Source organism: Epinephelus lanceolatus, chromosome 17 (assembly GCF_041903045.1).
Source record: "Epinephelus lanceolatus isolate andai-2023 chromosome 17, ASM4190304v1, whole genome shotgun sequence".
Lineage (NCBI taxonomy): Eukaryota > Metazoa > Chordata > Actinopteri > Perciformes > Serranidae > Epinephelus > Epinephelus lanceolatus.
Genome location: NC_135750.1, coordinates 12193631 through 12218734, shown reverse-complemented (window position 1 = coordinate 12218734; position 25104 = coordinate 12193631). Strand labels below are relative to the sequence as shown.

Sequence of the window (25104 nt, the reverse complement as noted above, 5' to 3'; positions counted from 1 at the left end):
CGCATGTGTGTGTGTGGTTGATAAAAACCAGGCAGCCATGACTTGTTACTGAGACACAGACATTCTCTTCCTCTGCTACATATTAAACCTCCATCTGAAAACCTCTGCGGCTTTAAATTCTCCACTCTGTCTGTTGCGTCTGTGTTTCCTCCACAGGTGAAGTCCAATTAGAGCCTGTTCCCAGTCCAGCTCAGTCCAGTTTGGTTCACATTTTTTCCATGTTAATTGTGAAAAGATGTAGATGGTACAGATAAAACTGCCTCTGTTTTTCGCCACTCCTCTGTTGAGGTACCCAGCTTAGTGATAATGTGCTAAAAGGTGGAGCTGTGAACACTGCAGTCCGTTGCCTGGTCAATAGAGGACGGTCACTCTGCTCAGGGCTGAGGTGAGCCTGATTTTGAAGCTTATGTAACCACTGTTATTTTGTTCAGAAAATGCTGGGGATAAACGAGGTGCAAACTTCCCTCTGCATCACTGGTGAAGAGGAAATACAGCGAGAGCCAGCAGGTTTTTAGAAAGTTGCAGAACGCCGCATTGCGAGTAGTTGCATGTTTAAACTCGTCTCGTCATGAATCTCTGGTCTGAACTGGGCTTAAGAGTACTGTCTGCAGTGGAAACACTAAACAGATCTACGGTACATGTCCACTCCTCCAGCTGTTTATCATGTTTATACATATGTACACTTTCACTTTCATCACAGGATTCGTAACACCACGTGCATATGCATGGTAGGAAGGTAAAATCTGAGCTGTGCACGTAACTCTCTGCTCTACATGAATCACATTTATTGTTAAATTGAGCTTTGATGTTGTAGTTTAATGATGACATTGAAAGATTTTCGATCTAGTGACCCGCAGGTGGTCATTTGAGTGCGTCCCCAGTAATCCCTTTGCTCGGCCTGCTGCCCCCGGATAAGTGGATGAAAATGGATGGATAGATCCTAAAACATTAAAATTCTACTGTATATATGTGGTGGTTCAACATTTTGAGAAATTTGTGTATTCTCTTCCTTCTGCTTGTTGAGATTATGAACAAAACAGGATCTTGTCTTGCACAACGTATATGATATTTACAGTCAGTTCCACCGCCAGTGGAAATATTTTATCAACATGACACATCCCCTGGACAGTAAAACATCATCGGGTCATTGTCAATATGAGTCACTACAATATCTATAAGTGGCACAATCACATTGTCACAGTGTGTAAGGCTTGGGTGGTTCCTGGTATATGTAGAAATCCAAACGGTATGATTTACAATACCGCCAAAAATACAGATGCTCATCTCTCTATTACCCTCATACAGGAACGGGAAGAGATAACACCACACACAAATACCGTCATATATCATATACCCTGGTGAAATTCAAGGAAGCAATGATGGTATAAAAAACATAGCTACCGCCCAGGCCTACAATGTAGCAGTGTCAGAGAAAAACCAAGGTGTGTCTCCTGGACAGTAAAGCACTGTTGTCATCGACAAGAGTGAAGACAGCATCTGCTGTCACAGCGTTGTGTCATAACATTACAGGAAAGTCTGTGGTAATATCTTACATATTGCTGAATTCAGGTACATTTTATGAACCTATAAATACACAGTTATTGCCGACTGGCAGTCCCCAAGGACTTTCGTGTTGCCCTGCTGCCTTTACAATGAAATGATGGTCTTCAGAAAGCTGGGGGATGATGGCATGCTGTGCAGAGCACCAGAACAAAAACACCAACACATAACCGATGGTTACATAATAACATCAACATCACACCTTTCACTCTCAGTGGTTTCTGTTACGTGAGAAATACTTTTGAACACACAACGCCACTGTTTCAGTTCAGATTTGCTCACAATGTAGTATTGGAAAAAATTATAGAGTGCGCAATTATAGAATCCTGGGCGCATTGAAGGTAAATTTACTGCGCCTTTTCAGATTTTAATGCATCAAGAGCACAGGCCATGCAACTAAAGCCAGAGCTGTCTTACGTTTTCAAAATGGAGTGACGGCTGTGAGATAGTTCAGGCAGCCAACTCGAGCTGCACTGATTCATACACACACGTCATACATCACTCTCCATATGTCGTTGTACAAAACACACCCTCTCAATCTGGCTGTCTATTTAAGCTGCAAAATCTTCCCAGCGCTCCCTTTGCATTGTCAATGCCGCTGCTGCCCTGAATCAGTACTGCTGCTCACTCTTTCAGCACCACCCTACCAGGCCCTACCATTTACAACGTGAGTTGTCTGACTATGTTTTTGCAAAAGGCGTGAAATATTAAGAATTAAAATTCCGTTTCACGTGTGTTTCAGTATGTTTCTGACTTTCTGTTGTCACCTTGATGCAGTGTACGGATCAAACCATATTTGGGCACGGGAAGTTGTCCTACCTGCTGAAGGCGTATATAACCAGGAAATTGCCGACCATGCCGGTGATGCCGATGGCGAGGATGACGGAGCCGATGGTGTAGTGGGCGTGATCAGGCACGTCCACCGTGGGATAGGGGTGCGGGACCTCGGGCGCCATCGCCACCTGAAGGACCAAACAGGAAATTATAAATGTGGAGATGTGACAGATGCACCCGTATCTTTCTCATCACCTCACTCAAAAATAGTAAAAGACAAACATTTCGATTTTTTGTTTTTTGATGGATGATGGCGCCCTTAGCATCCGCCTATACTGCCTGTGCCACTGGCCGACCCTGGTGTCCAGTTAGGAATCAGTGTATGGCAAATACCTTGTCTATGAAAATCTACTTGGCAATAAATCTGATTATGATATTTATCAAAAATTCCTCCACGATAAAACCTCAAGGATCCACATGTATCTCTGAGACCTGAGAGAAGGTAAACCACCGTGACACACACGACATGTGGGAGTGTAATCTGGAGTTATGTAATGAATTATCAGCAGTTCAGTCACTTTTCTCTTTTGTGTCTTCCAGAGGAAGAACCGAACCTTCCGCCTGCGAGGCCGATCATTGTTTTAAGGAATTTGCTGAGGTGACATGAAAGTAGTATGAGGAGAGATTAAAAAGTCCTTCATATCAATGACATTATCGTTCCACACAATTAAAATCCGTCACATCCTTAAACCTCCCTAATCACCAGCTACCAGCCTTAATTCCTTTTGAAAAGACTAATATCTCCACAAGTCCTGAGCATCACTGTTTCTAATTAACTCTTGGCTCCATCTCTCCATCGTGTCTCAGATCTCTTCATCCCGACTCCCCGTTGCCACGTTAACGGCATAAATTACTCCACCGCCAGCGGAAATATCAGGCACAGCTCATCAGAGCTGGAGGTCATTCAGAGCAGCAGCCTGATTAACTTGACTGAGAACTTCACTGGAGTTTTAATAAAAATATCTTAAAGTTCAACAGACCCTGGCATACCAGAGGACTCCCACTCCACATGTCCCCACATACCAGTAAACTTCCTGCACAGCAGTGGTGGAATGTAACTCAGTACATTTACTCAAGTACTTCAGTACAGTTTTGACATATTTTCATTTTCTGCTGCTTTGTGCTTCACCACATCTCAGGGGGAAATGTTTATTACTTACTTTGACGTTTTGAATGAATGCTTCTGTAACCAGAGACCCCTACATGTTCTTACAGTCTGAGTCTGTTTCTGTTGCTGTTCAATAAAGAGTCACCTGCAGAGACAGCTGTTTAAATCACACAACTATCCCACTGTGTTTTTGATTTATTACCATATATTTATTAATTAATCAGCACCCAGTGTGTCTGGCAGCAGATTCCCCTCACTCGCAACCGTGGGCTGAAAAATAATAATTTTCAACCACTTATCCGAAGCCAGGTCGCGGGGGCAGCAGGCAGAGCAACGCTTTCCAGCTCCTCCTGGGGGACCCTGAGGTGTTCAAAGGCCAGATGAAATATGTGTTCTGGCTCTGCCTCCAATGGGAGGCGCCCAGGTCCACGTCCCCGGAGCCAGTCTGCGACACCACCTGCACCTGCACCTGGCCCTGATGCCAGTCCCTGCAGGTGGTGGGCCCACAGGGTGGCGGCTCCATGTTATTCATTCTGGCTGAGCTTGACCAAGCTATATACTCCAAGGCCTGTCCGCCAGACACACACTGGCTGGCTCATACCGGGTGAGCTACACTGTCTCAGAATGTGCTGTTTCATCGTGCACTTCTTGAACCACTCTTAGTCTGGCCCCTCCTCTGGGACCACCCTACCAGGGGCTATTAGCCCCGGACAACACAGCTCCCAGGATCACAGGGACACGCAAACCCCTCCACAATGTTAAAGTGGCGATTCTTGGAGGGCAATCAATACACACGAACACTGATGATTTCCTCCTGTGGAGCTGACATAAAGACTATTTTTGTACATTGACAGTCTGCTGTCAGTCAGCCTGGTGACGGCAGTTTGAGCCGCCTCTGTCCTCTCAGCTCGTCAGGACAGACGGCTGCTTCTGTGGTCAGAGACGGGGTCAGTGTTTATCTAACACTACTGTTTCTGTAACAATAGCAATGCCACCAATCACACTGTGTCACAAAATATGATGTTGTCCACAATATAACAAAATTCTCAAGCTGCGCGACATGAAAGAAAAGTGTTGTGTGACACGTTTTTCTATCGAACATACGTCAATTCTATCAAGCAGCACTCATCAAAATTGTCGTGTGCCTAAACATAAATTATTCACATAATTAACATAAATTCATTGTGCGTGCCAGCTGATGACATAAAACTGCATTACAACATTGAACGTCAGGAACAAAGATACTAATAATGACCTTGCTGGCTTTCTTCTGCATTACAGGACAGGTACCCACTTTGCTGTTGTACGGCCAATAACAGATTCTTTTCTTCCTCTTTGACAGTTTTGTCAGTAATTTTGCTGATACACTGTGCTGATTATGATACATCACCACCGACTGCACTTAAAAATGACATAAATCCACAGAGTGTAACGCTTCTTAGAAAAGTGTTTTTCATGATGACATCTGTCAGAGTTTTGTCGAGAGTTGGTGGGGTGATATTTGACAGAAGCAGTCACCTTGTAATCCTCCATGCAGGAAAACCCTGATATAGATCAATATGTTAGCAGAGTGAAAATCTATGAAAACCTTCTAAGGATTCTTCCTTTATACTCTCAGGTGTTACATAATGATTGATGCATGACCTTTTCCCATACCATATTATCCACGGAAAGATTCCAGTGTGATATTTAAAGACAAAAAACAGTTTTCACCTCAAACAACGATAAAATGTTACTGAAAATCTTTCAACAAATTCTGTCCAGAGTCCTGCATGTTTCCACTTTCACAAACCCACCCAGCTGCACAGCTCAGCATCAGGACCGACTCGTTACCTGCAATTATCTCAACATCAATTCTGGACACAACCTGACACACATTTATATAAGACTTAACGCTTGATTAGTAGGGTAATCAGATCTGTTCTGAGCTGCTGCTGCTGTTGCTGGGCTGTGAAGAAAACAACTGTAGATGACATGCAAAGAAAGGAACCATCATATAAGGAGGGAAGGTGTCCACATACTTTTGGCCGTGTACGATCACTTCCCATATGTGAAAATAGGAGATTTCCAAATACCACATGAAATCACGTCACGTCAGCGTAAATATTTCTAGGATTGCTGCAGTTTAAGCATGTTGCCATGGTTACAGTGAGACATGCGATTAAACTGGAGCCAGACCACTAAAACAGTGTCACACTCACACACACAAACCACCCAGCCAATCAGATAGGAGCACACTGGAGCATGATGTTGATGCTGCAGTGACCCATAAAACCAGAAGTCACATTCAGTGTGTTTCAGTTTAAATGTGCATGAAGTTTTTTTTTATTTGTGCTCACAGCTGAGAACGAACATTCAGCCTTAACGAAAGAAGAAGAGGCTGTGAAGGACGCGGCGACAGTGATGGAGTCAGACATGTTATGACAACAGGAAACAAATAAACAAACATGTCGGCTCAAGGACACACATCCATCTGACTGACTGCAGCCTCACAGTAACAATCAGCAGCTTCGCTAAACCAAAACTCTCACATCTCTTTGATTCAGCGTAAACTGTTTAGAAAATAATGCAGTTGCACTTTGTTATTTTAACCTCCTGAGCCCTGATATTACTTAGTTTTAGCTTGAACGCTAACCCTTTCAATATCTTCAAAGAGTACTTTAAAACCTCAGATTTCTGCTCTTACAGCGCATGTCCTGATCAGGAGCTGTGGCCCAGAACAGAGAACATAATGTTTTGTACTTCAGAGCATCAAGTAGGGCTGCACTATATGCAAAATTAGAATTACTGCCTCCGGGTTACATGCCTCTGCGAAACAGTCAAGTTACAGTTTGCAGTTTACATCCATGTCTGTGGATGCCTCACACACATCTTTCCCCGAGCAGCACAGATCTACACGATGAGCACAGTTTCAAGATGAACACCCACAAACAGTGTCACCAATTCAGTATGTGACCAGATGTCATTGTCATCTCTGAGTTATGACGTTGAGTAATGCCAGAAAAGTGTTTCTGCAGAACATGATGATGTCACAGTGAAGCTGACCTTTGACCTTTTGGATAATAAATGTCATAATTTTACCTATTTGACATTTGTGGTATATTTTATCATAATTAGTGTATGAATTCTTGAGCAATGGCCAAAAACCTGTTTTGTAAGGTTACAGTGACCTTTGACAACCAAATTCTACTCAGTTCATCCCTGACTCAAAGTGGACGTTTGTGCCAAATTTGGGGAAATTAACTCAAGGCCTTCTTGAGACATCACTTTCACAAGAGTGAGACAGACGCAGGGTCACATTGACCTTGACCTCTGACCACTAAAATCTAATCAGTTCATTGTTGAGTCCAAGTGAACTCTTGTGCCCAGTATGAAAAAATTCCTCAAGAAAGGGACAGACAAACATAATGCCACCTGCCACAGGTATCGCCGGCGCGGAGGTATAAAAATCATATTGCCATTATTTTGACTGATATTGCAATAATATTCCTTATGGAACATGATTTGTAGGTCAGGCATCTCTGTAGCACCACAATGCTTTATTCATACAGGGGCCATAGGACACAGCACATTTTTTATTTATTTTTTTGTAATTACAGTTGAACTATGAGCTGAATTTACACTTCGCTACAAAAGCCAGCAGCATGACACTGAGCATTTAGTCTGTGCTGAGCGCTCTACATTTGGCATTTTTTTCTCAGAGCACTCGTCCCTGTCACTTTTTACCCAGCCATTGAATCACAGTAAGTGGAGGAGGGACAAATACCACGAAGACCAACCATCACATCTTACATGTACAAGTATGGAGCAATAGTAATGGAGAAATCTGTTATTATACCGTACATGTATTAATATATGTTTCTGTTCATGAACCCACACAGACTGGCAGGTCTGTCCTCTCTCCCTGTGTGCTTCAGCCTTCAATTCATTTAGAGCAGGCCCTCTACCTTGTGCCGACATGTTTACTTTACCATGGATATTCTATATCATGGCAACCACATGGAACCAAAGCATCTCAGCACCTCTCGAGTGATCCCAGCTGGACCATCAACGCTTTGGTCAACCCGGTGTCACGCCAAAGTTGTCGAAATCCGGTGCTTGGGCAGTGACTTGCAGCATCAGACACTGACAAAAAAGCCATCCTTTAACATTGGCATGATACGCGGCCGGTCGCCATTATAGTTTAATGGGGCTCAGTGGCGTCAGGGGGAAATGCGGCGGGACACGAACTCAAGTTAAGGTGAGTAGAGCTGGTGGGAGGGGTGGTGGATGGATCCAACAAACATTGAATTTTACTTCCCTTAACATTACAAAGCCAAAGCCTGTTCTTTTTTCCTAAACCCAACCACGTCCATTAGTTGTTGGGGGCAAGAAAACATCAACGACATAGTGCATTTATTTTGAAAGAGACAGTGTGTAAACAATAAATTTCCTGTGAAAACAGAAGTGTATTTTGAAAGAAGACAATGCATGTCACAGGCAGAACTTGACACGGTGTCGCAGAACATCAACAATCAATACATCCAGGGTACCTTGCATGTCAGATGGGGACGTGGAAAGTCCATGACCAGCGTGGATATGTGATGAGGTCGGAGTGAGAATGTGTTGCTTTGGTGCACATGAGGCCTTACAGACTAGTTTTCTGGTCTGAAGGTGCCTCTGGTAAAGACTGATCAGACATAATGGCAGCTCCCTTTGGATTTCTGACTTTTATAGTGAGTTTCAGATCATTGTTTATCTTGGGGTCCATGGCTTTACTACTCTGGTTCACTCTCACTGCATTGTTTCAGAGGAAAAAGCTGTAAAAAGCTACTGTACACTACACAAACAGCAGACAGACACAGTACGAGACTAACTGTGAACACAGAGGAGCATTTAGCTGCTAAAGAGACAGATATTTCCCTGAGGAGGTGGTAGGGACCAAAATGTAATCTATTGTCTGTTACAGTAGAGACAAAAGTGGGACATAGACTTGCAGGAGAATTACTGAAATGTGCAGCATGACACTGTCACTGCAAGAGGACGACACATCAAGTCGCATCCATTAAAAACATCTCAATATTTACACATGAATCATGTTGTTCCTACAGTCTGTGGCCCTCTGCTGAGCCAACCTTCATTATCTGAATGTCTTCCAACTCGTCAGCAGTGAGTGTTTTCATTTGGTTTCCTGCTGCAAGGTCACAGATCTGTCAACACCACATTATATCTGGCACAACGAGAGCAGCGTGGCCTGTCACAAAGGATTCAGCCTTTCAACTTCGCCCACCAACGCTGCCTTGGACTCAGGGAGGAGCAGCCAATTCTATATCCCTGATGCTTTCTGCATGTTACTCCTCTTTCCGCTGCTCCTTGGTAACTAAATGTAACACAGAGCTAATGAGTCTTTAGGCTGCTGGCACTACATTTTTAATTTAATTTTCTGGTCTGTGATGTCACTTTCAAGTCCTGCAGTATCTCCAAAGAAGAATTCTCGAGCTACAGTCACATTTAAGGACGTTTTAGCACTGTTTTGTGTCATTGATGATGCGTTTTGTGTCATCAAACTTCAACCGACCTCAGCATCAGAAGTCAATGAAGTCCATGAAACAATTTTGGCAATAACCAGGAACACGTATACAGTTTTAATTTGATTCACTCGCTAAAATCTCAGTGAACACAAACCTCTTATTGTCCAGCTGTCGAAAAACAGAAGTGAGAAAAGTGGAGGTGATCAAGATGCTGACATGCCATCTGAGACGTCTCAGGCCATGCAGACTCCCTGAAATGTTTCCCACAGACTAATTTTAGAATTGGGTTGAATTTGTGATTTCAGACCTGCTGGTGTTTGACGGTCAGTTTCTGGTCATACCACGAACAAAGTCGAGGCTTCCAGAAATCAACAGGTGACATCACGGTAGTTACCTCCATTTGTTTGTTATCCGTCCATCCATCTATCCATCCATCCATCCATCCATCTATCCAAACAATTAACGATGTGGCACAGATGTAATCACTGTAGTGATCTTATTCTAATTTTACTAAGTAGCATTTTACATGTGGCTGAGTTATGATATAAAACTGAACTTCCCTGCGGAACAGACAGATCAAGATGTCTGCATCTAAATCACACAAACTTCTGCACGTTTTACGGGTAGCAAACTACACAACTAACAAATACACCAATTCAATCAATTTAACAAAGTCTCCTAAAGATGCTAGAACTGAAAATCAATCAGATATTAAATATAAAATATGTTAGAAAAGGAAAGGACAGTGCTCTTTTTAGTGAGCATACACATACAATATTTTTTGCATTTATTCAAATACTAGATCTCTAACAACCAAAAACTAAATGTGATTTTAAGCACTAACTAAGCACCTCTATTATTTATTAGAGTAGATAATGTTTGTTATTTAATTCTTTTATCATGTACACACTTTCTCTTTTCTGATGAGTTTTATCTCCCCTTAAACTTCTGAAATCAAACTTACATAAAGACAGAGACACTTTCCCCACTGAGCTTCTAGAGTTAATCTAAATGTGTGTGATGTTCCTGAAACTGGTCTATAAATCCAGTGTTTTCATGTTACTGTCTGCTGTCGGTCTCAGCAGGACGTTAACGTGAGATAATTACAGACTAATGAGAACTGGAAGCTGTTCAGCTTCACATGTAAATTATCTCTGTGACTTTACTGAAAGGTCACTTTTCTCATTACCCCCATTTTCATCACATCCAACAGTCCCATGTGAAAATTTAACGAGTGCCTACATGTGCAATTATTGCAAGTGTTCATCATTAATATTTGGTCACATTATGGAAACGAGTTACAGTGAAAGGCACAGGGAGGTTTTCATATGAATTAATATCAAATGAATTATTATTTTAGTAAATATTAAACTAAAACAAAACCAATCTTACTCAGAACAGACTGTAAGATACTGATACTGACTGACTGAGCCAGTATTGAATTAGTTCTTTAGTATCTACGAACTGAAAACTTCAAGAACTGTTCCTGATGAACCCTTAATCAGCGACAAAACACCTGATGCTTCGTGCTGTCAAAGCAAGTGATGGATGTGTGGTAGTCGGGATGTGCCAATCCAGCAGTTTGTACAATTTGGTGTACCACAAGGATCCGTTTGGGACCCTTATTATTTCTTATTTATATTAATGGTTTTCCCAAGTTTGGGAATCTAATGAAGAATAAAGAACACATTAATAGTGCAAGACTTTGATTTCATTTAAATATTGACACTAGAGCTGCAACAATTATTCGACTGACAGAAAATCAATCATCAAACTATCGTTTAAGTCCAGTTTTTAAAGCAAAAATCACAAATATTTGATGGTTCAAACTTCTCAAGTGTGAGGAATACTTTTTGTAGACATACATGCAGTGGTGGAATGTAACTAACTAGCCCACCAACCGGAAAATGACAATTGGTGCAGCGCTTTGTCTTTAGCATACGCTCGCTCCACATTGAAAACAATTGAAAAATGATGATGATCACAATTAATACTTCTACTTTGAGTATTAGAGTAGTAGATTTTGATGATAACATTTAAATATTTTTACTGAAGTAAGGTCTGAATGCAGGACCTTTACTTTTATTAGTATTATTAGTATTTTCACAATGTGGTTTTATTGCCTTTACTAAGGTAAATAATCTGAATGCTTCTTCCACCACTGCTTTTGACTAATGAAATGATCTATGCATTAGCTACATGTCAGTGAACAGTGTCATCTGTTATGATAACATGAGTCAGGAGGGACTCGCGTCAAAGTCTCATGAACGTAGCTTTATTTACAGCAGAATCTTCCCTGAACTGGATATAAGTGGGTCCATGTTGGCAGAAATCCATGAATACTTTAATTATGTAACACAATGACACCGTGCACCATTTCTATATGCACTGACCCAGATAACTCTCTTACTGTAATTACAGTCGTGTGTGTGAATGTAATTAAAGTTCCATGTGCATCATCCCTCCTTATCTCCTCTGTGAATATTATTTTACTCATTATAGTCGCTCTCTTGATGTTTGTACGGTCACCCTCTGCTCATGAAGTCATCTGAATGTCATGAGAACATCCAAGACTGAAGCTGTGCTTGTCAAAGTTCTCCTTTTTTCATCTAAGTAAACGGGGAGCTGCTCGTGTGGCGACCCACAGTTCTCCCACTCCTGTCCTCCCCTGTTCTGTTATGTGGGGGTGGGAGGGGCGGGTTTTCAATATTTGTAGTATTTTTTTTTTTTTCTTTTTTGTATGTTTTTGTAAAGCGCTTTGGGGTTGCATTTTTGATGTATGAAAGGCGCTATATAAATAAAGTTTGATTGATTGATTGAAAGTCAAGGTTTGCGGTCGCATAGCCAGTGATCGGACAAGTATTGGCTTTAGGACCACATATAAAATGGCTCAGGAAATCGAATTTCTGTGTCTTCACTACTTTGTCCCTTGAAAACAAAAGATTCAGATTCAGGCCACATCTGCTTGTAGTGTGAACGCAGCCTTAATGCTTCAGCTGAGGGAGGACAGAGCCTCCCCGTTTTCTGCTCTTTGACTAAACCTAACAGATTATAACAAACAAAAGAAGGATTTGTTTATCAAGTATCTCAATGATGAATCCATCCCTCAAAAAAACCCACTGATGACCTGAAAGGTTCTGGTTAACTCTTAGACAAGGTAGGGCAGTCTACATGGAGGTAGAGTAAAAGCTGAATTATGCTTCTCTATCAACACGTTTGGTGGCTCTGTTGATTTAACCAACCACTCAATTCCACTCAGTTCTTTTATCTAGACTTCAAAATCTGGTTGGCCTCTCTGGTACTGTTTTTAACTAGTTTAAATTTGATCTTTCTCAATTTTATGGAACAATGAATGATAAATGTTCATCCAAAAGATATAAAATGGATTGTGGGGTCCCCCAAGGTTCAATTTTAGGTCCAGCACTTTTTAATCTTTACATGCTACCACTTGGAAACTCCATCAGGAGGCACTGCATAAGTTTCCAGTTATGCTGATGATACACAGCTGTACATTGCCGTGTCTCCTGATGACTCAGGGCCAATTGATGACCTTTTTAACTGTATTTTAGATATCAAGTCCTGGATGGCAGAAAACTCTCTTCAACTCAACCAGGACAAAACCGAGGTCTTAGGTATTGGTTCTGAAGCTCAGAGAGAGAAACTTGTCTTTATTGTGTAAAGCACTTTGTGTTGCATTCTGTTTGTATGAAAAGTGCTATATAAATAAAGTCTGATTGATTGATTGATTGATTGACTGATTGATTGATTGGTTGATTGGTTGATTGATTGATTGATTAAAGACACTTACTTAAAGACCTCTTAACTGGGATAGGGAAACCCGGTATTAAAGCCCCAGGGCTAAATTATCAAAGACTGTAGTTTTGATAAGCTCCAACATTATCGGTTCTTTTATCAGTAAACATTTTAGTTTAAGTTGGCTGACTTCCTCCACATACGCACACATCTACACACACAGCCACACCACACAGCTGTGAACAGCAGAGGGGCCATGGTGGAAACAAAGTGAAGCTAACGTGAAAATTAAGGCCTTTGCACACTGAGTCAGTTTTTTTTCGTCCAAAATTGTCACACTTCTAAAATTAAATACAACCTAACATTGTGTCAATCACGTTTGCACACTGACTCCAAAACTTTAGCCTGTCATTAAAGTTTTTGGAACAGGTGCAACTTTTTGCATTTTTTGCATTCCATCAGAAGCCTTTAGAGATGTTTGACCAAGAAACAATGAAGAAAATGTGGCAGCGGGACACATCCATGACAAGGCAGGAACGGGTGGCACAGTATCCTTTCATAACTCAGACAGCTCACATTCAGCCAGTAATATTCAGGAGGATGATGATGATGGCGAGGAGGAGGATGTGGACCACACACAGACAGAGAGAGAGAGAGAGACAGTGAGAAGAAAGAGACAGAGGACAGCTCAGGCCCCACATGCAGTTGCAGTGCCAAATGCAAGGCCTGCAGAGAGAGTGGTGACAGATAAATAAGTCCAGTGGAGAGAAGCAAGCAACCGCCAGAAGAATAACTACTGGCAGCCCTCAGTGTCACATTTTTCATCTACTCCACTGATTTGTAAGTACAATATTGTGTTTGATACAGGAAGTTACCCTCCTATATAATGTCCTGAATAATTCACACAGCATGTTTGTTTGTCCCTGTTCGTGTAGCTGTTTGTTTTTTTGTTGGTGTCTCTGTAGCTCTGCTGTAATGTCGGTTATGCGACCAACAGCAGAGATAAAGCGACTGAGGCGACAGCAGTGTGATGGGAGGAATAAGAGCGATGCAGCATGATATGTCAATTCCAGTTTTCATCAGCCCTCAGTAAGATGCAGGGGGGAGGAGGAGGAGGAGGAGGAGGAGGAGGAGGAGGAGGAGGAGGAAGAGGCAGGGAAGTAACATCATCTATCTGTTGATAATTACTTATGTATCTTTATTGTTTTAAATAGTTTCATTTTTATTTAAAGTTTTTAGTTTAGTTTAGTTTAGTTTATTGATTCTGTGTGTGTGTGTGTGTATGATCTGCCTGCAGGGGTAACTGTCTCCTTTTGATTGGTAAACACTTAATCCTTGAAAAACAGAGCTCACTGCTGATCACCACATGCTGTGATGAAGACTTCGTTAGTCTGTTGATTGCAGATGAAATTTACACAACAGATTGACATGTGAGGTGACTGTTCTTCTGTCTTTGTTCTCTGGGGTGTCACCTTTTTCCCTGACTTTGTTTGTGGGAAACACAGACAGAACTTCAGAGCAGGAGAAAACTGGTTAACTGCCAGTTTACCACCTTTTTACCCCCAAATCAACACTTGGCAAAAAAACATCTCCAGTTCACATCCAGTATACCGCCACTTAAATTCCAGTTTACCTCCAGTTTACTGCCACTTAAATTCCAGTTTAACTCCAGTTTACCTCCAGTTTATTGCCCTTAAATTCCAGTTTACCACAACTTAACCTCCGGTTTACGGCCAAATAACCACCAGTTTACCACCAGTTAGCCAACCCTAACCCTACCACCAAAGCCCTCGGTTTACCTCAAGTTTATCTCCAGTTTACAGCCAGTTAACCTCCAGTATACCACCGTTTTTTTTTTTCCCAAAAAATAAAACGTCAGTTTACCCCCAGTTTATGGCCATATAACCATCAGTTTACCTCCAGTTTAATGCCAGTTTGTCTCCAGTTTACCACCAGTTTCCTGCCACATAAATTCTAGTTAACGTCCAGTTTACTGCCCTTGAATTCCAGTTTACGGCCAAATAACCACCAGTTTACCACCAATTTACCACCAGTTTACAGCAACTTTTATCCAGTTTACAGCCAGTTAACCTCCAGTTTACCACCTTTTTACTGCCAAAAAAACTCCCGCCACTTTACCCCCAAGTTAAATCCAGTTTAGCTCCAGTTAACCACCAGTTTATCTGCAGATTACCTTCAGTTTAACAGCAGTTTACTTTGAGTTAATCTGCAGATAACCTCCAGTGTAACACCAGATAAGTCTCAATGAGACAGCAGCAATAGGGTGCAGACTCCAGGATCAGACCCGGCACAAAAAGGATTGAATTCAGTTATCGTTTTGAGACATTTTGAAAGGTGTGGAAAATCAACTCCAACTGACAGAAAACTGATCAACTGATCAGTCTGAGTTCCTCACAGGTGCATTTACAAGATCTTTACACCAATACTGAAATAACGAAACAGACAAGTCCTATTGCACCATCCACACCTTCGTCAAAATCTGCTAATTTCAGTGAGTAGGTTGTTAGCTTGGAGGTTGTTGTTTCCACAGTCACAGTCTACACCCACTGAGCCACTAACGCTCGTTAACCTCCAGTTCAACACCAGGTTACCATCGTGAAACCAGAAGCCTTGAGGTCTGAAAGTCAAATGGTCATCAGAAAGACAGAACACACACAGACTCACAGGCAGTCTGCTGTGCTCCACTTACACACCTTCATAATCCAGATACAAACACACATAAACAAACGTCCCACTTGAACGCACACACAGTTGATGTTTTACAACAGAATCAGACGAAGTCAAACTGTGAGGAAAATCTGTGGAGAAAATTTAAATCATAAGGTTGATGCAGCTTAAATCATGTGTGTGTGTGTGTGTGTGTGTGTGTGTGTGCTGAGGATATTCAGGCTACTCCTCACCTTCATTCAAAAAGCAGTTTGAGAGCTCAGAGCCAGACTTCCTGCAGATTAACTGTTATTTTCTTATTGCATATATATTTTGTGCAAATAAAATGGGTTTACAGAGTAGTTGCACCTCAAACACACTGCTCAAAAAATGAAGGGACCACTAAAATCACACATCAGATCTTGATAAACGAATTACTTAAGTTGAAAGTCTTCACTTATGTTCATTGTATAACTTGTTGAGAACAAAATGACGAAACAACGGTCAGTGTAAACCAAAATCATCAAACTGCTGAGGGCTGGATTCAAAATCACACTGAAAAGAATCACAGGCTGATCCAACTGAATTTTATCACAGCAACTCATAATGTGACTCAGTAGTGTGTGTGGCCCCCACGTGCTTATACAGTATGCACTCCTGACAATGTCTGGGCATGCTCCTGATGAGTCGGCAGATGGTGTCCTGGGGGTTCTCCTCACAGACCTGGATCAGGGCATCAGTGAGCTCCTGGATAGTCTGTGGCTGTCCTCAGCAGTATCAGATGCACTGATACATAACGCCCCAGTTGGATTTAGGTCAGGGGAACGAGAGGGCCGGTCAATGGCGTCAATGCCTTCGTCATCCAGGAACTGCCTACACACTCTGGCCACATGAGGCAGGGCACTGTCCTGCACCAGGAGGAACCCAGGGCCCGCTGCACCAGGAGGAACCCAGGGCCCGCTGCACCAGGAGGAACCCAGGGCCCGCTGCACCAGGAGGAACCCAGGGCCCGCTGCACCAGGAGGAACCCAGGGCCCGCTGCACCAGCACTCTGAGGATTTCATCCCGGTACCTACAGCAGTCAGGGTACTGCTGGCTATGACATGGAGGTCTGTGCGACCCTCCATGGATATGCCTCCCCAGACCATTACTGACCCACCACCAAACTGGTCATGCTGGATGATGTCACAGGCAGCATAACGTTCACCAAGGCGTCTCCAGCCTCTTTCACACCTGTCACATATGCTCAGTGTGAACCTGCTTTCATCTGTGAAGAGAACGGGGAGCCAATGGTGTACCTGCCAATTCTGGTGTTCTCTGGTGAATGCCAGTCAGGGTGCACGGTGCTGGGCTGTGAGCGCAGGTCCCACTAGAGGACATAGGGCCCACATGCCATCCTCATGGAGTCTGTTTCTGACAGTGTGGTCAGAAACATGCACACCAGTAGCCTGCTGGAGGTCATTTTGTAGGGCTCTGGCAGCGCTCCTCCTGTTCCTCCTGAGAGCAGATACTGGTCCTGCTGCTGGGTTGATGCCCTTCTACGGCCCTGTCCTGCTCTCCTCGTGTAACGGCTCCTGGTATCTCTTCCATGCTCTTAAGACTGTGCTGGGAGACACAGCAAACCTTCTTGTGCCATCCTGGAGGAGCTGGACTACCTGTGCAACCTGACTGGGCTGCAGGTAGCGCCTCATGCTACCAGCAGTGACAAGGACACTAGCAGGACACAGAACTAGAGAAGAATCAGTCAGGAAGGATAAGGAGAGAGCAGCTGTCTGTGGACACCACATGTAAAACCATTCTCTTTTTGGGGGTTGAGAAATGTATATCCACACAGCTTCACTGTAAGGTTCCACACTCACAACTACATTAGGTAGATCAGATCTGTAACGAATCTATCAAATACCACCAGACTCCACAGAGCAATAACATCAAATTAATAAATGAAAATGATCCCTAAAAGCATATTTGTCCTTTTGCCAAAAAATAATGTTCAGGATGTGAACATTTAGACAAAGTCCTACAGAGAGAAACAAAATACTAAATTTAAAACCTCAAACTGACGTTGAGAGCTGCAGAACAAATTTCTGCATCCTATCACGGCTCGATTCTCACATTTTATCAACAAAAACTAAATGAACTGAACAAGACACGTTCAATAAATTGCTGAAAAGAAAAAAAAAACATTAGCAACTGTGACTTTGAGATAATAAAATTACTAATAGGAGCAACATGGCTGCTGTCAATTTAAAAAGACAGAAAGAGAAAAGAGTGTGTGCTCATGCATTTAGATGGCGCTCCCATGTGTGTGTCCTCTTTCATCAGACAGCCCTGAAAGCTTCCCACGCCACAGCTGACTGAACTTCTGCATCACATGACAGCCATCCACATTATGTGTGTGTGTGTGTGCATGTGTGTGTGGCGTGACAGACCTGATTCAGGTCAGTGTTTGATCCCGTCACAGATCAATAACTTCCCCAACACTGAGTGGAATCAAACAGCTCCAGCCTTTTACTGATGCTTTCATAAAACACCAGAAGAAGAAAGAGAAATTTGTCTTCATTCGTCTTTTAAACCACCTGCTCATTGGTCGAGTCAAGGTCGTTTGTTAAAACAGATTTTTATCAAACAGAAATCAGCTTGTTTCGTTTCTACTTTAAACGCTTTATAAATGAGTCCAATTTAAAAACCTGACAGGTTTAATGTGACTTTAATTGCTACCAGTGATGAAAAAAAGCTGTTTATGCCTTTATAATTAGAAACTTTCTCAAACTTATGACTGCATTGTCTCTCATTATTTTGAAATATTAAGTCACTGGGCCTTCTCCACTGATATCTTCCCAAACTTCTTCTTAAATGTGTTCTCAAGAAAGGTCCGGAGAAAAGTCTTCATCAGATTCATGACGTGTTCTTAAAGTGCTGCATTGTTCATGACTGCATTCTTATAATGATGAATCCCCTTGTCCTTTAGAGCGCGTGCCAGTTGATCCTAATCCACACTGGTGAAACCTCACAAATGAAGCTCTGGCAGTTCAGTCAGGAAGACAACACCTTTCATGCCCAGGCTGTAAGTTTTCTGTCTCACCCTGCCATTCACTCCTTGTATGTATGTACTCACTATTGGTCATTGTCTGGGTTGGTCAGTTGAGTCATCAGCTGATTCACAATCAACCAATAGCACAGCGACACACCTTCTCTGTCAGCCTATCATCTTACTGCTCCTTATTTTAGATATGGTTCTTTCTCTGCTGTAGTTCCCCATCACCACCTACTCTTTACAAATTCATCAGCCTCGAACGCCTCAGCAGCCTCAGAGTCATCAGCCACCATCACCACCAGTGTCACAAATCATCTGTTAGTCTGTACACTCATATTCTGTATTAAATCGCACAGGGAGACTCAGGAAGAAGAAGTTGTTGTGAGAGTTAAGTCAAGAATGCCCCAACGTAAGCAAAATTTCAATAGTTTTGAAGAGGAGGTGCTTTCATGCTGCCTACCCTCCACCTCCCCATCACCACCTAGTCTCCTCAGATGCAGCCTCATTTCGCCTCTTCTACCACGTCATCAGCTGCCACCACCTCCGCCAGTGTCTGGACTCCATGGAGGGATTTATCTTCCTGCCGCTCATATGTCCCACGATCTCAAATAATCTCCCTGTGGTGTCTAAGCGCCAAAGACTTTGTTACAATCATATCAGTACAATCATCTGTTAATCTGTACACCTATAGTTCCTCATCAAATTTCATCTTTATTCCATTCTCCTGTTTCTCCTGATTGAACTGTCTGAGGACAAAGACAAGCGCTGCTGTGCATGTGTGTGTTTAGAGAGAGGGGGAGAAAAGATGGAAGTCAACGCCATTGTCTCTCTCTCTCTCTCTCTCTCTGCTTTTGTAGCTGATCAGGAACCTGCAGGTGCAGCCAGGTCTCCTAGAAATTACGTTTGTAGTCGACAAATGTGAAACAGCAAATACATTTTGAGGGAAACATAATGCTGAGAAAATTACGTTTTCTATTAACATAAAAAAGAAATGTTGCTAATTAACATAACTGACAAGTCATAAAAATGTTGAGTCTGGACGTATCAATAAAATGTTAATGAAAACATGTTCCAGTTTTCTGCCAAACTAGGAAATTTAGCAATACAATATCCAGTCTTAGTGACTATTGCATTATTTTTTTATCACCTTGTTCAACATCCATCCATCCATTTTCATCCACTTTATCCGGGGCTGGGTCGCAGGGGGCAAAGCACTCTCCCCAGCAAAGCTTTCCAGCTCCTCCTGGGGGACCCCAAGGCGTTCCCAGGCCAGATGCGATATGTAATCGCTCCAGCGTGTTCTGGGTCTGCCCCGGGGCCTTCTACCAGTGGGACGTGCCCAGAACACCTCTAACAGGAGGCGCCCAGGAGGCGTCCTCATCAGATACCCGAACCACCTCCACTGACCCCTTTCGACGCAAAGGAGCAGCAGCTCTACTCTGACCTCCCTCCGGATGTCCGAGCTCCTTACCTTATCTCTAAGGCTGAGCCCAGCCACCCCATGGAGGAAACTCATTTCCACCGCTTGTATTTGCGATCTTCTTCTTTCGGTCCCTACCCAGAGCTCATGACCATAGGTGAGGGTTGGGACGTAGATGGACCCGTAAATCAAAAGCTTTGCCTTCCAGCTCAGCTTGCTCTTCACCACAATGGTCCAGCGCAGCGCCTGCATCACTGCAGAAGCCACACCAAACCTCACTCCTGAACAAGACCCCGAGATACTTGAACTCCCTCGATGGAGGCAGTAAGTCTCCCCCAACCCAGAGGGGGCAATCCACTGGTTTGTGACAGAGAACAATGGCCTCAGATGACTCTCATCCCGACCCTGTGAGCCCACCACCCGCAGGGACAAGAATCAGGCAGCGGACTGGCTCTGGGGCCTTAAGAGCTTATGTTGAGAGAGTCTCAACACACACCTGACGTTCTGATGTCAAGGAGGTCCTTCACTTTGTACACCTGCTATCCCTCCTAACCACCTCCCTCTGAAGCCTACGCAGTACACAAATGTAGCTTCTCATCACTTGAATGAAACTTTGTCTGTGAATATCATCCAGGCAGCAATTATGTTGCCACAAGAATGCAATTAAGAAAGTAATTTAGTAACATGCAAACATAATTCCTGGGAAACAGTGTTGGCAGGCAGGTCTTCTGTCTCCAGTGTTTCATTTGTGCTCATCACAATGTGACTAACTCCCACGCCAGTCCGCTTATTGTGTTTGTTGTGCTAGGCTCTGTATTTGTCTATTGTGTTCATATCAAAGACCTATAATTTACAATATTTATCCTTATCTCATAATTAATCAGACTTTGAGCCTTTGTCTGCCTGCCTGTCCAAGGCTATTCGTTTATTTAATAAGGTCTGGCCTATAATTGCTATATATCACCACACTATTGTTAATATATGGAAGCCATTTTACTTTAATAAGCGGTGCATAAGGTGATTCTCCGCGGCCTATTTAGTAGTCAGTAACGTTGTTAAAATGTTAATCAGTATCATGTGGTCACTTTGCAGCAATCAATCAGAGCAGCATGTTATGTCAGGAAAAATTAAAATCTTTTTTAGTTTTTACAAGTTGGGAAAATTAGAGTCACAGTCAGGGGTTCAAATAATAATAACGCTCCTGCAGCAACACTGGAATAAAACAGTTTATCATGCGTGTGCATGCTCCAGCTTTCATTTCACCTCCAGTATGTGCATGCATAGTTTCCAGAGAGGTGCTTTTACATGGCTCCATTATTTCACTGCAATTCTGCACGTAACAAATGGATTCACCCCCAACAATACAAATGGAATAAGAAATGGGGTTTCATATATTACATATTTTGTTCAAGGTGTTGTTCCCCGACTTCACAGAAATATCCACTCAGTCTGTCAGAAAACGATTCATTTTTGTACCAGTGAACTAAAATGAATTTCCCCCGAGACTGAGCTTATCAGGTGTCTCTGCAGCGACCTGACAGATCTCATACCGAGACAGAACTTGGCTTCTGCCTCAGATAGACTGATGTGGAGCTCTGCTGTCTGAACCCGCTGAGCCACAGGAATACTTTAAATTCACGTCATCAACATGTCAAACAAGATTACGAGTCTGTAGTCGTGCTGGTGCTGTAACACTCATTACTCAGCAGGAAACTTAACAGCTGGCTGGATGAAAAGTGGAGAGACAATTTTGCTATTCTTAGATTCTCACCACTAGTGTCTGAGTTACATCCCACACCTATAGTCTGGTGTTGAACTCTGTTAGTGAAGCAATCAATCACAGCTTTTTAAGACAGATTAAGAACGTCATCTCTATGTGCTCGAGGCACAAAAACTGTCTCCAAGTGTAGATGAGATGTTTGCAACTGTACAAGCTGTTTGAAGTTGATTTAGGACACTGATTTCAGCCAATATTCCCCTTGCTGACTGCCATCGGCCTGTCAGCAAATACGATGACATTCAAAGATGGTTGAAGCAGGGCTTGAGACTAACGTCATCCCATCGTCCTAGAGATCTTCCCTAGGACGCCTTCTGGACAAAAGGACAAAGAAAACTCACTATCGACGCATCAAGGGACTCACCCTATTCTTTCCCTTATAATAGGCTTGTATAACAGTATTGCAGTATACCAGGGTATTTAGAAATCCTGACTGTATGATATTAAATACCATCAGAAATAGAAGCCTTCCCCTCCTCTTTCCATTGAACTCATTGCATGTAGTGCACATTATGCACCACCAGAGGTCAGTCTCCAGTCTGTACTGGTGGAACAGGCAGCGGAGCCAACGGAAACGGCTGGAACACTAAAGGCCCGAACATACTCGGGCGGAGTGTACGCGGAACGGACTCCGCGGAGGTCCGCGCGGACTCAAAGCGGACGTCCGCAAGCCCTGTGCGCGCAAAGCTCAGATTTTACGACCGCGCGGACTCCGCTATGCACACCAGTGACTGCTCGGCATGTATTTTTCACATCGCTGGGATTTTTCATGGACATTTTTACAGGAAACTACAACGCGGGAGTGCGTTCGACTATGGAAGCCCGAATGACTGCGGACATTCCTCGCGGAGTCCGTTCCGCGTGTGTTCCGCCTGAGTATGTTCGGGCCTTAACACTGTCATATACCAAATACCCCAGTAAAATTTCACGAAGTTAGGAATGCATGAAAAAATAGATACCATCCAAGCCTTCCTGAAAATGCTACATTGTGGGATGTGCGCGACTAGACATTAAAACGATTAAACGTCCACCCCCTCGCTAGTCGGCACCAGAAATATTAGTCGGTTAAACCATTAAGTGTATTATTCATGTACAAGGCTGCTTAACTGTCATGCAGCCGCCCGCCACTAGTGGGTGCTACAGCAGTCCCCCTCCCCACAGTAAAGCTTAAGTAGACTGGAGTTTTAAAACAGCAAGGTGGGAAATTGGAGAGATGTCCTCTCTCAAAACCAGCACAGTTTGGCAGGACTTTGATCGGGAAAATGAATTCAGCAGCATTTTATCTTTTTTGAGATGTTATATTATTTGTTAACTTTAAGTGAGCTGTTGCCAGATAATGTGCAGGTTTACATTCATACTGCACAGAGCAAAATGCCTCTCATCTCAGCTGAAATTTAATTATAATTTAGATGTTTTATTAACATTAAAGTAAAGTGCTATGATTTCTGTCAGATAATCTGCAAGGTTCAATGTGCCCCACATTTCAGAGGCAGTTTATTTATTCTAGATGTTATTTTAATGGTTAACTTTTGACTGAGTTGCCGTCATGTTCACATTCATACCGCACGGCGCAAAGTGTCTCGTACTTCAGCAGCATTTAAAATCCGACAAAGTTGTTGAAGATTGTGATTACAGGCTTCAAAGGGCTCTAAATGCACAGAATATTTTTTGGGACAATGTTTCAAATACTTGAAATTTGTTTCCTGAGTGTTTAGTCAACTAGTCTGAATTAAAATTTTCGTTTAGTCGACAGGGAAATTAGTCGCCAGGAACATCCCTAATGTTGACATCAGCAGGGGGAGAGCTGGTTAATGTCAGTTGTTAGCAGCCAGTGTTCAATACTGACTACTTACGGGGGTTGCATTGAGTTACATTATGAAGCATTCAAGCTCTCTCCAGTAGAAATGAGTACTGGACAAAGGTAAAAAAAAACGTTCTCATGATGTGTTCAATGTAATCTTGTAAAATGTAGGTTTTTTGGTGACAAATGAATAAATACAGTCATTTGAAGGAGAAATTTGTTGATGTTTTCACAGCAATATAAAATACAAAAAACAATATAAAAACATTGGTTTGAGCTAGATTGTTATTTTAAACATCAGTATCGGTAACAAAAACCTACCCAGATAGGGGAGTCTTCAACCGCAGTGATTCAGGATTTCATTCTGCTGTCTTACAAAGGTGCACACAGGTTATCATCTAAAGTATGGACATTAACATGAAGAACGAGCTGAGATGGCACCATCACGGAGCCCGTCAAAGCATGCACTGCTACGTCCTGCAAAAACATGCTCATACAGGTGAAACCCTGTTTTTAGTGAGTCCCGGCTTGTGTGTTTGCAGCCATCTCTCCAGCTACAGTATTTCACCAACCAGCCATTCCACTAGTCACTACATCATTACACTTAAAGCACCACACATTTCCAGAGGACAGTGGATGAAGTCCTGCTGTCAGTGGACATTTGTCTCTGTACGGTGACCTTTTTAGGACACTCAGCTCTGCAGACTCAGTGTTCCCCAGTGTGAGCTGAATGCTAATATCAGCATAAAATCATGAAAAAGTTTACTGTTTAAATGTCATTGGAACATTTTCTGATATCGAGCTTCAGGAAACATCTGGACCCAGACCTCTCAGCTGGAGCAGCTGTCCACAGAAGATGTTATAAAACTACTGTGTGGCGACAGACGCATGCTGAACATGAAGATCAAACCTGTAGAAACAGGTTCACAGTTAGCTGGATTATGAGCGGGCCTTTGGAGCTGACCCATCCGTGAACTTCGTTCCTCAGAGAAGAGTCAACAGATCAGGACTTTACAATAATCACAGCAGCTTCTATGACACCAGGATCCTTTGGTGTTTCAAAGATACACGCTTGGGGCCAGAGGCGGGGATTATTTACAGATTACCAGTGTGAAGAGAGGTTTAAAATTTACTTATGACTTGTTCCCACGTCCTCTATGGACCAGTGGCTCCGAGGTCAGAACAAACCACAGACGGCTCAGGCTGTGCTCTGCCTCATTACTTAACATTTAAAAGTATCGGCACAGTTATGTAAGTTTCACAGGACTCCAAAATACATCCCTGAACCAACAGATCAGATTTGAATCGTTTTCACATGAGAAACAACCAAATTCATAACATCCTGTTCACCATGTCTGTTTGCTTAACAGTTCTTGTCTAAATCTAATTTTGTAAAACATTTTTTGTCGGCCAACTCTCTAATTTGGGATGTGCTTTATAAACATATCAGCATGGAAGGTTTTAAAAACTCTTACTGCATTACCACATGACACCAACACAAAATAAAGTAAAACAAATAAAGTAAAACAATAAAAGGATTATCTACTGTATTTGTAGAAAGTTGATTTTAAAAAATAAACCGAAGGCTGCCTGAAAGGGAATACACCCAATGTCTAATCTAAAAGTTTATTTGGATAACG

The 25104-nt window shown here is 42.6% G+C and overlaps 1 protein-coding gene across 1 annotated transcript in view; it reads right to left on the bottom strand.

Moving 5' to 3' along the window:
* Positions 1-25104, bottom strand: part of LOC117248076 (melanopsin-A) — a 65424-nt gene that overhangs the window by 19835 nt on the left and 20485 nt on the right. Inside the window, exon 2 of the mRNA XM_033612813.2 lies at positions 2380-2522. Within this exon, the coding sequence (XP_033468704.1) occupies positions 2380-2522 (143 nt within the window). The remainder of the gene's footprint in view (positions 1-2379; positions 2523-25104) is intronic.